Raw genomic sequence first — 15115 nt, forward strand, 5'->3', positions numbered from 1 at the left:
CAGTGGAGAGTTTGCTCCCTGATGCCCATTAATTCCAATTTAGCTAGGGCTCCTTGATGCTACTTTCAGTTGAATACAGCCTTGATGTCAAGGGCTGTCACTCTTGCCTCCCGTCTGGAATTCAGCTCTTTTGTCCACGTTTGAACTAAAGCTGTAATGCTGCCATAATGTGGTATCCTTTACATTGGTGAGACCAAGTGCAGACTGGGTAACCATTTCCAGTCAGAATGATCCAAACATTTCTGTCCATCATAACACTTTTGTCCTGGACATGCTACCATATTCCAACTAAGCTCAAAGAAAGCTGGGGGGACAACACCTCATTTTCTGCTTCGGCACTTTACGGCTCTTAGGACTGCATACTGAGTTCTACAATCTCAGAGTATAACCCATTTCTGTGCTTATCATCCTTGGCCATGTCTTGTTATATTTGCTCTGAGCAGAGTGGACCCATTTTTTTCCTTTCCATAGCTAACATACACTTTTCTTTCATAACTTTTGGCCCTTTGGCCACCATTATCAAGATCTTTGTCATTTGCATTTGGCACACTTGCCATCTGTTCCACATGTTCCTCATTCTCCTCTGTCAATAACATAAAAAACAGAATTTTCTAGCTTCTTTGTGTTCCACAAAGGCATATTGAACTTGAAATGTAAACTCATTTTTCTCTCTGTATATTTGCTGCCAGACCTGCTGAGTTTGTCCAGCACTTTTTCGAATCATAGCATCCCTTTGATGTGGAACCAGGACATTTGGCCCACAATGACCCTCTGAAAAGTATCCCACCTAGACCCACTCCCCTACCCCATCCCTGTAACCTTGCATTTCCCATAGCCTGCACATCCCTGGACATTATGGGCAATTTAGCAAGGACAGTCTACCAAAGCTGCACATCTTTGGATCATGGGAGGAAACTGGAGCACCCAGAGGAAACCACACAGACATTAGGAGAACACGCAAACTCCACACAGACAGTGGCCCAAAGGTGGAATTGAACTCAGATCCCTGGTGCTGTGCAGCAGCAGTACTAGCCACTGAGCCACCATGTCACCCCAGTTTTTAGTTTTAATTCAGTTGATTGCATGTCTTTTGAAGTGTAGATGAGCAGAAGTGGCATGGGTGTTCACATAGACAAGTTCTGAAAGATGGTAGGGTAATGGATAAAATGACTAAAAAAAGGGTTATCTCAGTTTATAAAAAGAGGAATATAATTGAAAAGCATGGCGAAATTGTTCGTGTATTGTGGAAAATGTTGAGCATCACATTTGCGAATTCTTGTAAAATCTTAGGAATAGTGCAGAGGAGATTTGGAATAAGCAAATTCAGTTATGAGAAAGGGTTAGAAAAGTTAGTGTTGTCTAATTTCTAAGAGTCCAGGTTAAGAGGTGACATCTGAGAGCTCGAAGGATTAGGAGAGATTTTAAGAAAAATGATTCCTTCTGGTGGTAGGAGTTGACAGTTCGAGTTCATGGGGAAAATATCAAGAATGGAGATCGTAATTTGTTTTGCAGTCCTCAGGATCTGGAGTGCTCTGCCTAGAAAGATGACAAAAACTGATTTCATACTTGTTAATTACACATGAATTATACAGGTCTTGAAATATGTGTTATGGTGGGAGGGTTGGGTGTTAGTGGAACTTTGTATGATAGCTTTTTCAAAGAGCTCAATAGCCGCCTTCTATCCAAAATGTTTCTTTGATTCTTTATTGGGTTATGACTCTTGACCAGTTCTGGCATTTAAGTGAGTTTTGGCATTAGGCTATAAATGTTGTAAAGTAATTAAAATTATTACTCTATTTTTATTGGTCAAGTTGATCAAAATATACAGTTGCCTGTTTCTAAATTTGAATAGCAGAAAGATGATATAATGTGTTCAGAAGAAAATACCGTTGATCTCTTGATGGTTCATGAATGATGATCATTTGTGGATAATGGAAATCTAGGTAAAGATACAATGTTTTTTGCTGATAATGCAGCAAACTGGAGAGGTAGATGTGTTTACTTCTGGGCTTATTTCATGTACTGTTTCATTTAACAGGGGACTGTGCTAGTTTTGCTGCAGAATGAGGCGTCACAGTTGCTCAGGTGTCTGAGCTCTGACCTTGTGTTCACTTGCCTTTTATTTGAAACACTACCTAACATAATTTCCATTCTTACAGTCTGTCAGATACACTGTCCCTAATTTGATTTTGCACTTGCTCTTTTTGATGTCAGCATATTCTCCAATGTTTTTAGGTAAAATGCACACAAATGGATAGTTCAAATTCACTTGGGGTTTTCAGAGTAAGCATCAATATCCAAAAGTATAAATGTTACGGCTCTGATATTTGAGATAAAGCGTACATCTCTGATACAACTGACTGAGACAGTGTATTGATGCAAGTTCTGTTTCGCAACTACTGAGGTTATATTTGGATGTGTATTTCAGTGTAACCAGCGAGTGGACCTGTACAAATGGCATGATGGAAATGGGGAGATCCACACTTCACTACAGGGTCATACTCGTGTTATAAGGTATTTTATGTAGAATTACACCTCTGGATAAGTAATGTGAATATATTATGCTGTCTTTCCTCACAGTATGACAAGTAATATTAAATAAATAACTCAATTTAAATTGAAACAATTGCTCAAGCCCAGCACCAGGTTGCACAGAGACTCTGAAAAGACAATTAGAACTCCATTTCTTACTTTCTGTTAATTTATTACATTCTGTCAGTCCGCTTCTTGACCATCACCTTGAACGTTTGACGAATGTTTAAACTTGAAAGTGGTTTTTCCTGTCTTTCCTGCAACAGTCACATCACTCAGTTCAGTGGATCCTTCTGAAAGTCAAGTCATCCGAGCACCTGTTTAAGTTGTTGGTCTTTGCATGCAATAACTCTGTCTGTGTCTGTCTGTGTCTGTCTGTGTCTGTCTGTGTCTGTCTGTGTCTGTCTGTGTCTGTCTGTGTCTGTCTGTGTCTGTCTGTGTCTGTCTGTGTCTGTGTCTGTGTCTGTGTCTGTGTCTGTGTGTGTGTCTGTGTGTGTGTGTCTGTATCATGGTCACTCAGTCTATAACCATCCAATTCTGCTCTGTTGTATTTTGTTATTTTCACAATGTCATCGCAAAACACTTGAGAGGTACTTGACTCTGTCTGCTCAGTTTCTGAGAGTTTGTAGGCAATGAACCTTAATTGTTTAATTGCAAAATTGGATGACCATTGTCCTATGAATGTGCCATGCTATTTTGCCAGGACCTATTACCATGACTACTATTTCCCATCACTCAAAGTAAATCAGAACTCCTTCCATTGACTAACTGATTGGGAATTTATACCTCCAATCTTCTGAAACAAATCCCCAACTCGTGTACACCTTTCTTTGATGCCTCTCTCTGTCGATTGGACAGGAGGCACTGGTTCCATTCTTAGCCGACTAAATCAGATCTAGAGAATTGCCATTATCTTCTGATTCATACGTTGTTACCACTGGTATCCCCAAGGATTTTTCCTTAGACCCTCCCTATGTTTCATCTGCATTTTGCTCCTTGATGACATCAACCGAGAATGTGTCAGTCTCCTAATATGTAATGATTAGACCTAGTTCTGTCTTACCACCACCTCTTGCACAGAAACGAGCAGAAATTTCTTCCAATTAAATTTATAGGAAGACTGAACCCATAGTCTTCAGTCCCTGCCACAGGCTGTGGTCCCTCACCACTATTTCTTTTTTTCTCCATGCTGACTGTTTGAGGCTGAGCCAGACTTTTGATTTGCAGATGAGTTTTTAAATACATTGTCATGCTCAGACTTTCTACCTTTGATATCATCCTTCTGCTCCCTTGCCTTAGCTTTACTGCTGCTAAGACATGCATCCATACCTTTTTTTGTATCTCCCAGAATGTAGATGTTGCTGGTCAGGCCAGCATTTGTTGTCCATCTCTGTTACCCTTGAACTGTGCTGTTTGCCATTTCAGAGGGCATTTAATATTGCTATGAGTCTTGAGTCACATCGACCAGGCTCTGTAAGGCTGATCAATTTCCTTGGTGAACCTTGTGTGTTTTTTACAATAATCAGTGGTTGTCATGTTCACCATTGCTGAGAAGCGGTTTATATTTCAAACTTCTTAACTGGAGTTAATATTCTATCAATAGCCAAAATAATATCTACACCCATGCATTAACCTGGATATTTTGATTATTTATCAAGTGATGATAGCTGTGTGGCACCATCTTCTCTAGACTTTATTTTAAGGTGCTCCTGTCCACCCTGCTACATTGGACTGTGTAATTTTGAGGCCTTCCAAACTTGGCTGCCTTTTTCTGTACCTCGACCTCAATTCAGCTCTGTGCTAACTATCCTGGCTCCTGATTGAGCACTGGCTCAATTTTAAAACTTTCATCTTTGTTTACAGTTTCCTCCATGTTATGACCCACCAATTTCAATTATCTCTAGCCCTACAACTCCTGATATATCTGTGCTTTATTTGCAGCCTCTTGAGCATTCTAATGTTAATCAATTCACTGTGAGTTGCCTCTGCTGCTTTGACCCTAACCTCTAGAATTCCTTGCCCAAACCTCTCCTTTTTTTGTAAACATTTTTATTGGAGAAAAAAGATTTTAAATTTTTTACAAAATTACAACATCACTATAAAACTGTATAACAGCGTTATAATGTAACGACAATAACAGTAAGCGAACTACTACTCTACTCCACAAACCACTGAGTGAAAAAACGTACAATTCAATAAATAACAAAAAAAACCTAAATTAAACCAAGGTAAATTAAATCGCATTCAGTTAAGTTATTGCACTCAGTGCAATCTCACGAAAGCTCCACGCCATTGGGAGCATTAGTAGGCGTACCCATATTTATTCGGGATACTTCCTCCCAGGGGCCCCCAGGCCGCCAGACATAACTCTCAAGACGACACAAAGACCCTAACCAATATAGCCGACAAGTCTGCGTCTATATAATTCAGAAAGGGCTGTCACATTCTCTAAAACAGTTCTGTTTTCTGGTGCACCAAACTAGTAAGTCCAAGGAGATGTGCTCCATAATTAATCTATGTCACCCCGAGAGTCCCAGGGGATTCTCCGACACTCAGCTCATTAGAATGTTCTTCCTCGCACAGAATGAGAGAATATTAAACAGTTTCTTCCCATGCCCGCCCAAAGAAGGGAGATTTGGAAAGCCCAAAAGGAGGGACACTGGGTCCACCTTAACCTCAGTTCCCAAGACCTCTTCCAAAGCACTTGCTATGGTATCCCAATGACCACAAGCAATGAGTAAGAGAGCCAACATCTGAGTTGCATTTGGGGCACGCTGTTGTCTTAAATTTCACAAGCCACTTCGGTGCCAAATGAGCCCTATGGAGTACCTTCAGTTGCAGAGCCTGCATCCTATTACAAATCAAAATCTTCTTTGTTCTCCCAAATATCCTCCCACACCTCTGACGAGATTTCCACCTCCAATTCTTGAGTCCAGATTCCACACAGCCGCTCAATGTCTTTCTTAACCTTCTAACAAGTGATAGAGGTTGCTGATCAAGAGAGCACGCGTAAACAGAAGCACTCTCTTCTCCATATCTTACTCATAAGGACTAACCATTAATGTAGTCTTATTCTGTATAAAATCCCAAACCTGAAAGTAACGAGAGAGGTCCCTCCTAGATCGCTCATATTTCTGACCTCGCCGTCAAATAAATCTCCCAAACAGGAGATTGCTCTTGACTCCCAGAGCTGAAAGCTGGAGTCCATCGACCCCAGCCGGAATCCTAACATTCCTAATAAGGGAGTGAAAGGGGAAGTTTTTTTGTAAGTTACTTTCACCTTATTGCATTATCCTCCATGCTTTAATCGTGTTCAGGGCAATTGGGTTTCTGTAATGGTCCATAAGAGTCCTCATCTTGTCCATAAACAACAAATTGATAAGGGGGCACTTTGCCTGGGAAGCCTCGATGTCCAACCAGTTTGACCATGGGTACTGACAAGCCCAGTCAGCCACATAGGATAGTCGGGAACTCCATTGATATTTCTTAAAATTTGGGAAACCAAACCTCCCATCCCTTGTGGAAGCTGCAATTTGGCAAGCTTAATAAGAGGCTGTCTATGATGCCAGATGAAAGATCTGAGCCAACTGTAAAGCCTCCGTAGTGCTCACCTAGGCAGCATCAAATGGAACATTCGCATGGGATATAATAAACGAGGAAGAACATTCATTTTGACCAGAGCTCTTCTACCCAACCAAGATATTGGAAGATCCTCCCAGTGCCAAAGATCCTGTCTTATCTTCTCTGGCAACTGCACAAAGTTAGCTTTATATAATTGATCGAATGCCAGGGTGATCAAAATGCCTAAATACAAGAAACCTCCTTGTGACCACTTGAAAGGGAACCTGGTTCCATCCCCAAGATTGGATATTCCGGTAAGGCCCCCCACAGGCATGGTCTTCGACCTCATGAAATTAATTTTATACCCCGAAAGCAAACCAAACGGGGCACAGATGTCATTGGCTCAGTTAAAAAGAGCTGAACGTCATCCGCGTAAAGGGTGATCTTATGTCTGCCTGATCCTACCTCCGGATGGCCTCTGCCAATGGCTCAATCACCAATGTAAATAATAGTGGTGAGAGAGGACACCCTTGTCGGCTGCCTCTGCCAATACTAAAATTGTCTAACCGTCTACCATTGGTGAGAACCGCTGCTTTTGGGTCACTGTATAAGATTGCCACCCACCTGGCAAAAAGCCATCCTAGACCAAACTGCTCCAGTATGTAAAAGAAGTACGGCCACCTTCATCCCGGTCAAACGCTTTCTCTGCATCCAGGGAGACTAACAAGCCTGGATTCCACCCTTGCTGGGATACCTAGACCATGTTTAATACTCTTCTATTATTCGTAGACCTATGACCCTTAGTAAAACTTGTCTGGTCCTCCTTTACAATGAAGGGCAAAACATTCTCCATCCTCAGTTCCAGCATTTTCAACAGGACGTTAAAATCCACATTCAGTAATGATATGGGCCTATACGAAATGCAATCCTCTGGGGTTTCCCTCTCTTGAGAATGAGAAATATTTGCTTCTCTCAGAGAGGATGGGAGGCAGTCCTGACTGTACGAGTAGTTGTACATATCCAACAGTGGCCCAGCCAGCATATCTAAAAATGCCTTGTAAAACTCACTTTGAGATCTGTCTGGGCCAGGCGTTTTGCCATTCTGGAGCTGCCTTACTGCCTCCTGTATTTCTTGGATTGTCAGAGGGCCATTCAGAAAAGACGCCTGCTGTGAAGTTACACCAGGGTTTTAAAAAAGGACTCCATCTTCGCCAATCTGTCCTCACAGCTCTCCGACCAGTACAGCTCAGAGTAAAACTGCCTTAATCTTTTTGGCATCGCAAGTGAGAGTACCAGCACACTCTCTAATGAATGTGATCGATTGGAGGGGCATTCTTCTTTCTGGCCAGATATTCTAGATTAATAATTGGTTTATCACCATACTCAAATAACCTCTGTTTTGCAGAAGCGATTTCCTTCTTTACTGTCTTGGTGAGTGCAGCATTCAGAGTAGCCCTGAGGGCTGTATTCTACTACAATTTAGTTTCAGATGGTCTATCAAAGTATGTGGATTAGAGGAAAAAGTGAAATCCCTTCCTTTGGGTGAAGACTTCTCCACACATCCACCAACTGCTTGGATTGCGGGGATGTACCCACAAGGCCCCTCTGCATCTTGTCCACTTCGGGGTCAATAAATCAGTTAAAGTCTGTCCCTATAATTTAATGACACACCCCAAAGGCCATCAACCTGAAAGGCGCATCCGTTAAAAATTTGAGGGGATGTGCCGGGGGCAAAATACATTCAAAATCCCACAATCCATAAACCGCCCATGTTCATCCTTAACAGTTGAAATGGGAGGTTCTTCTGGATGAGTATAGTAACCTCTTAAAGGATGAGAAAAACACCCATCGGAACCCTCCCTTGCCCACAGGGGGTGCTAATACAAACCCTCCATGGCTCCTTCTAGCTGAAGCCATGCCCCAGTCCCAGAAAACACCAAAGTAAGAAAAAGTTACACACATCTTATAACAAGAAAGTTAAAAGTGGGCACTCAACCTGTCCCATCCATACTTTAAATCTAGGCACTCCTGGTAGAAAAGAAACTGCACCGGTGGGCCCGCTCCAAGAAGCTGATGAGCTGGCCTTCTTCCTCCTGTTCTGGAAGATAAACATCAACTGCACCTGTCAGATGTTCTTCCGATGGCCTCAATTTTCAAGGTTGCTCTTCCAAGGCCCGTACCTGCTGTTCCAGGGCCTGGACCTGACCCGCCGAGGGTTCTGCCTTGGTCTCGGAGGTCACAGTCCGTTGCTGCACCTCCACAATGCGCTGCCCGAGTCGCTGGATCTCCTGGCCATGCTATTGCAGCATGACCGAGATCGGTTCCAGCCTGGCCTGGGTCTCCTCAATCGCTAAATTCATCTTCTCTTCGAGTTTCACAAACTCCTAGACCAGGCTCTGCTCCACAGCTAAGTCCCTGGGACATTCACGGAGGCCAACACTGCGACTGTGGGCATGTCTGTTGCTGCAAGGGAGTGCCCTGCTGGTTGTGATCGTTGTGGTCCCTTCGCTTTAGTCATTTTTCTAACAACACAGAACAATTCTGGCGGTCACAAACTAACATTTCTACCACAATGGGTAATAAAGGGAGGGTGAGTGCACCACTTTGTCTGGGTTCTGGTGCAGAGCTCAGCAGGGCAGACCTACTGGGTCGCTGCCATCTTGAATCCCCCTCTCCACCTCTTTAGTCTGCTTTCTTCTTTCCAGGCACTGATTGCAACCTTAGGTCATCTGCCCCAATGTTATGCATGGTTCTATATCATATTTTCCCTTGCATGGTCTTTGGAGCATTTTGGGATACTTTATTGTGTTAAAGGTACTACATCAATATAAGTTACTTGTCAACCTGTAGGTTCAGATAGTGATAGAGAATGAGTTGTCCTCCTAGTATGGGATAATCTAAAAATATGTGAAGCAGAGGCATGAAATTAATGATTTCCCTGATGCAAGAAGTACTCCATAGTTGTGAGTAAAGCAATTTTGATTGAATTCCATGTATCGGTACTAAGTTACTTGCTTGGATGTACGTAGGATTCTTTTGCTTTCCACAGTCAGCATTCTCTATTTGATGAGTAACCATGCACATAATCTATTAAATTTTTCTTTTCCTCCCCTTGCTTTTAGTGATTTGGAGTGGTCGTGCTTTGAACCGGAGCTGCTTGTGACGAGCTCTGTTGACACATACATCTATATTTGGGATATCAAGTAAGCCTTGGTCTCTGGTCGGGGGGGGGGGGACCTGAAGATTGCATGCCTTCTCGTTGGCAGGATAAACATCAAATCCTTATATGATCAGCCAACACAGGAAGCCATATGGCTTACATTCTTTGAAGCAGTTTTCCGATTAGACTAACGCCTCTGCACTTTCCCAAAAACCCTCCGCTTTTCGTCTTTCGTCGTGGATTTTTAGAATCCCTCATGTCGGACCGAAAGGCCTGTTTCCACAAGTCCACACTGACTCTCCGAAGAGTAATCCATCCAGGCCCATTCCCCTACCCTATATTTACCCCTGACTAATGCAGCTAACCTATACATCCCTGAACACTATGGACAATTTAGCATGTCCAATTTACCTAACTTGCACGTCTTTGGATTGTGGAAAGAAGCCAGAGCATCCGAAGGAAACCCACGCAAACACAGGGCGAATGTGCAAACTCCACACAGATAGTTGCCTGAGGCTGGAATCGAACCTGGGTCCCTAGTGCTGTGAGGCAGCAGTGCTAACCACTGAGACACCACGTTGCCCATATTGCACATTTTCTGTGGTAGCTTGGAGACTGATTCAAGGTTCACCTCTATTAGATAAATTTATTAAATGCTAGTACTACTTTACAGATTAAATTCCATAAGAGATGAGATCGCACTGTCTTTCTGAGATTGCATTGATACATAGATATTTATGCCACTGTCTTAAGATACAAGTGTGAGTTCTTTCTACAAATAGAAAAACCCTTGAAGAATTACCCCATCTTTAGAAACTGGCCTTTCTAATTCAATTGCAACCCGACTGTGAATGGACTTGGCCTACTTAAGTTTGTACAATGACCACCAGCATGTATGGAAGCTTGAAAACAAAAAGGTGCCAGCAAGATATTAATCCATTCACAACTGTTGTTTTTCTATGCAGTGTCCTTTTGACATTACATTTGTTCCATGCTGATCATCCAGCGAAAAAAAGTTCATTTTGGAAGTCATTGGGAAAATATATTTCTTAGACTTATTGAGGCTGACTGTTAGTTGGAACTAACTTGGCAATGCATTTTTAGTTGACTTTCACAGCTTTCTCATTTAGTGAGACCTATAGTATGTTTGTGTGATAGATATCTATCAGGCCCATTAGTGAGAAACGAATAAGATCAGTGCTCCAGTGGATAAGTGATTTCTGTTTAGGGAAGGGATAGAAAGCATTACAGTGTTCAGAGTTGTGCAGTTAAATCAGGTTAAACTCTTTCAAATGACTGCAATCCATACTTGATGTTCCTAAATCTCAGCCCTGCAAACTTGTACCCAGACTTGAGTACTTAGGATATGTTCCTATGATGAGAAAGTGCAAATTCTATTTTGGATGAATAAACTGTCAGTTGAGTGAGGTTTGAACACTTTTAATCATACTGATGAATTTCTGTACACAAGAAAAGTGAGGTAATTGCATGAATTTGAATTTCTTGTTTGCTTTTTTTCTTGAGGCTTGAACGTAATATGAAGTCAGTTTTAAATTGATGATATGCTCAATGTTACATAAGTTCCCCTTACAAGTCTTTTTCCCTTTTTTTAGGGACACACGGAAGCCATCAGTATCTCTATCTGCTGTAGGTGAGTAGCATCTTTACATGTCATTCTGCTATATGCGTTTCCTTAACGCGATTGACAAATTGGGGACTCTGTTTCTAAAGTGTAAACTTCTAAAATGTGTGTTGGCTGTAACGTGATCACATTGCTAACACTTTAAGCACTGTTTCTAAAGCGCAATTTTTCTATAAACATGGGGTTGCACAATAATGCAGCCATTGCATTATAGAAGAACTATCTTTATTGAAATAGCAAAGGTGGTTTTCAGGTTCTGTTACAATTGGAATTCCACTTGCTCTTTCAGGGTTAATTTGATAACATTCAGTGGGTTGATATTCCATGTGATGTGAAGCTGAGATTTGAAGCATTCATTAAACAGGGGAAGGACATTGTTTACCTTGGAGTTCTTTTGCCAATTATGATTGTGTCCTCGGTCCAGTGCTCAATTTTCTTGCAAATGTGTTCTGTGCCTCTATTTATAAAACCCAACCTGCATGGCCTCTTAACTGTCTTTTTAACTCGTTCTGGATGTAAATACATCTCTGCCTGTCTATGTCTCTCTGTCTGCAATTAATGTACCTATGTATGACAACTCAACATATTGAATAGTCTTGGATTCATTGCAATACTACTTTCGTAGAGCACACAACAGCAAAGAGATTACAGTGTTCCTTGTGTTTCCCTATATGGCTAAGGTGGCACACCTTTCCCAAAATAGCTGATAGTACCAGGATTAATTCTTTTAACATAACATGGCTGTTGCGCTGCTGGTCCTGTTCCATGACTTTACAAGGTGACTGCATTCATCCCTGCATTCTCTGAAGGGGATTAAAGAAGATTGTTATTGGGAGCTTTGTTGTCCTCTTTACACTTCATCTTTTTTCCATATTGTGCAGCTGGAGCCTCTCAGGTAAAATGGAACAAAAAGAACCCATGCTGTTTAGCAACAAGCCATGATGGAGATGTGAGAATCTGGGACAAACGGGTCAGTTTTTAAAATTTACTATTTTTCATGGGATTTGGGCATTGCTGAGAAGGTTCATATTTGTGAACCAAACAGGTTTTTACACTAATCACTGATGGTTTCATGTTCCTACAGTTTTCATTATACCTGTAGATTTATTTAAAAAAAAAAGAATTTGGACTCTAAGTTTATTGTTTACTTAACCATTTCAAAGCCTGTGGAGTTTGGTCCCATTCCTAACGAGTTGGAAGAGAGCCAAAGAAATAATGCAGTCATGGCAAACATGGCTTGGGATTATTAAGGACTGTGGGTGTTTGGATATGATTTCAACCACAAAAAGTGTAATTGTTTTGTCTTGAAATAGCTGCAAACTCAAGTGAAAATTATTGTGCTTTTCTTTGAACCTATTGGATCTGATTTTTAATTGGTGAATTGTTGGCTTAGGTATTTTGTGTAAGAAAAGAAAACATAGTAGGGCATAGATCATTCACCCCCACCCCACAACACACCGTTGCAAAGTTCAGATCAAGGGGATTTATCCACCCTTTTGTAGAATAAATAACTGCAAAGAAAGAGGACCAAAGAAATACACCATTGGTAAGAGTAGCAGGTGTGAATACCGAGCTCATACATATAATAGTTTATTTGAACAATTCAGTAACCTAAGCTGGCTGAATTAATCAAAATGATGAATAAGAATAGCAATATGTGAAGAAACATTCGATGGCGTGATAATTATCGTAGGAACAAAACATCTAGTTGAAAATATGTAAAGTGCTGAAGTGTTGTTGATAGCACTGCTTTGGTAAGAAAGCCAGGCCCCGAGTGCTGAAGGAAGGAATGAAACAAAATTTGAAATGTGGTACAACAGATTTGTGCTAAAAATTAGTTGGAACAAAGATAACAAGTGAAAGGATGCTTGCATTCATACAAAAATATTGAGGTCATTTTAAAGGAAAGGCCATTAATGCAATGCACTTTGCAACATCAGGATATTTAGAAAGTGTCTTATTCTTAATAAAGTATTTTTTAGAAGTGTAGCTGCTGTTACAAATGTAGAAATTGAGGCAGCCAGTTTGTCCATAGCAAGTCCCCACCCCTGCCAAAAAAAACAGGAAGTTCTGACCAGGTAATGTATTTTAGTGGTGATTTGAATACTATTGACTAGACGTTGTGCTGACTTTCTTGTTCCTCAGCTTGTGCCAAGGGATCTTTTAAATCTACTTGAGTGGGCAAGCAAAGTAATATCTCAACTAATAGCACCTCCAGTTGTTTTCAGTCCCTTTGTATTGGATTGGACTGTCAATGTGGATTTTATGTTCAGGTTTTTGGAGTGGAACTTGAACATTTAACCTCAGTCTTGCAAGTGTGAGTGCTACCAATTAAGCAATGGCTGACTGAAATAAAGAAATTGTTATACTGTTAGAATAAAAATTGTTGTGGTTGAACTGATAATAGATTGAAATGAGAAAATAACAGCAGGACTGAATATGTTAATGGAATAGACAGGTGTAGCTTCAACAGGTGGATCTCCTCTACCTTCCTGCAAATGGAAACTAAGGTGTGCATATTAGCTTCTCCAAAGCACAAAAGGTACAGGGAGGTTCTGAAGCTGAAGCGGGATGGTAAGACATATTAAAGATTTTTGCTTTAAGCCGAGAAGTAATTTGAAGATTTTGATTTAAGATCCCTGCAAACCTCTACTTTTTTTTCATAGAAACCTAATACAGCAGTGGAATATATTGCTGCTCACTTGTCAAAAATCCATGGACTGGATTGGCACCCAGAGAATGAACACATCTTTGCTACATCAAGCCAGGACAACTCTGTCAGAGTAAGTAATCAATCCTGAAGACCCTTGGTTATTATTTAGTATGTGTTCAGAGGAATTTATTCAAGAGGAATTCATATTTTCCTTCTGGTTTCTAGTTCTGGGATTACAGACAACCAAGGAAATACCTGAACATCCTGTCATGTCAAGTCCCAGTATGGAAGGCCCGTTACACTGTAAGCAGCATTTCTGTTTGATGTTTTTGGGATGCTGTTAATGGAAAGTTGGTTTTCGTTTCTGTCTCAATTTCAATTTCGTACTAACTGTATTTTTTAAAACATTTTGTTGAACTTACTCAAAAGTTGGAAAAATAATTGGAATATTGTGTGCAATTCCACCTCCTTCCTGTAGGAAGGATGTTGTGAAACATGAAAGGGTTCAGAAAAGATTTACAAGAATGTTGTCAGAGTTGGAGGGTTTGACCTACTCGGAGAGGCTGAAAAGACTGGATCTAATTTCCCTGGAGCATCGGAGGCTGAGGGGTGACCTTATAAAGGTTTATAAAATCATGAGAGGCAGGGATAGGGTAAATAAACTCAGTGTTGAGGGAGTCCAGCACAAGAGGGCAAAGGTTTAGGGTGAGGGAGAAAGATTTAAAAGGTACCTAAGGGGCAATGTTTTTACCTGGAGGGTGGTGCATGTATGGAATGAGCTACCAGAGGAAGTGGTGGAGGCTGGTACAGTTACAACATTGAAGAAGCATCTGGATGGAAACATGAACAAGAAGGGTTTAGAAGGATTTGGGCCAAGTACTGGCAAATGGGACTAGATTAGTTTCAGATATCTGGTTGGTATGGATGAGTTGGATGGAAGGGTCTGTTTCTGTGCTGTACTTCTGAGTCCATAATAAGGAGCTAGAGAGGACTGCCTGTTTATATGTGTCCTAACACAGGAGAAATTAACCAGAAGGCTTAATAGAATTTTATGATCTCCATCTCTTTTCCTTCCTGCAGTTCTTCCTGATTGCACAAGAATTGGAATATTTGTTTGTTGTAACATAGTTATATCCTTCTTGGGAAGATGTTCTGATTCTCAAATCCTGCAAATCAATAGTTACTCCAAGAACAGCAAATTACATTCAGCCCAAGGAAACCTAAACACACAAATAGAAAACAGGCCATAACACCAGTGTTTCACTGGAGGCTCACTGATGATGTTACCTAGTATAGTAACGAAATGTCTGAAAACGAACCTTCCAGCTCAGCGAGCAAACTTACATCCACAACCTCAACTTGAGCTACAAATCTTCTCCAAACTCACTAGTTACTACAGAAGTTAGTGATTTAATGGAAGCACACACTGTCCCCAGTCTACCTCATTTTAAAAAAAAATCAAGTTAACAGAAAGCTATGATTAGGCTACTGTACTTAGATGAGAATTACCAGTTCTTATAAATAAGCAATCTGTAATCACAAGTCAACAGCTATGGCTCCATTTGTC

At 41.0% G+C, this 15115-nt stretch overlaps 1 protein-coding gene across 10 annotated transcripts in view; it reads left to right on the forward strand.

The window, feature by feature from the left end:
* Positions 1–15115, forward strand: part of wdr59 (WD repeat domain 59) — an 87388-nt gene that overhangs the window by 16201 nt on the left and 56072 nt on the right. For all 10 annotated transcript variants that reach the window (XM_043707251.1, XM_043707252.1, XM_043707243.1 and 7 more), the window contains exons 4-9: positions 2429–2514; positions 9216–9296; positions 10867–10904; positions 11777–11865; positions 13562–13678; positions 13774–13851. In XM_043707251.1, coding sequence (XP_043563186.1) covers positions 2429–2514; positions 9216–9296; positions 10867–10904; positions 11777–11865; positions 13562–13678; positions 13774–13851 — 489 coding nt within the window. The remainder of the gene's footprint in view (positions 1–2428; positions 2515–9215; positions 9297–10866; positions 10905–11776; positions 11866–13561; positions 13679–13773; positions 13852–15115) is intronic.

This window comes from Chiloscyllium plagiosum, chromosome 17 (assembly GCF_004010195.1).
Source record: "Chiloscyllium plagiosum isolate BGI_BamShark_2017 chromosome 17, ASM401019v2, whole genome shotgun sequence".
Lineage (NCBI taxonomy): Eukaryota > Metazoa > Chordata > Chondrichthyes > Orectolobiformes > Hemiscylliidae > Chiloscyllium > Chiloscyllium plagiosum.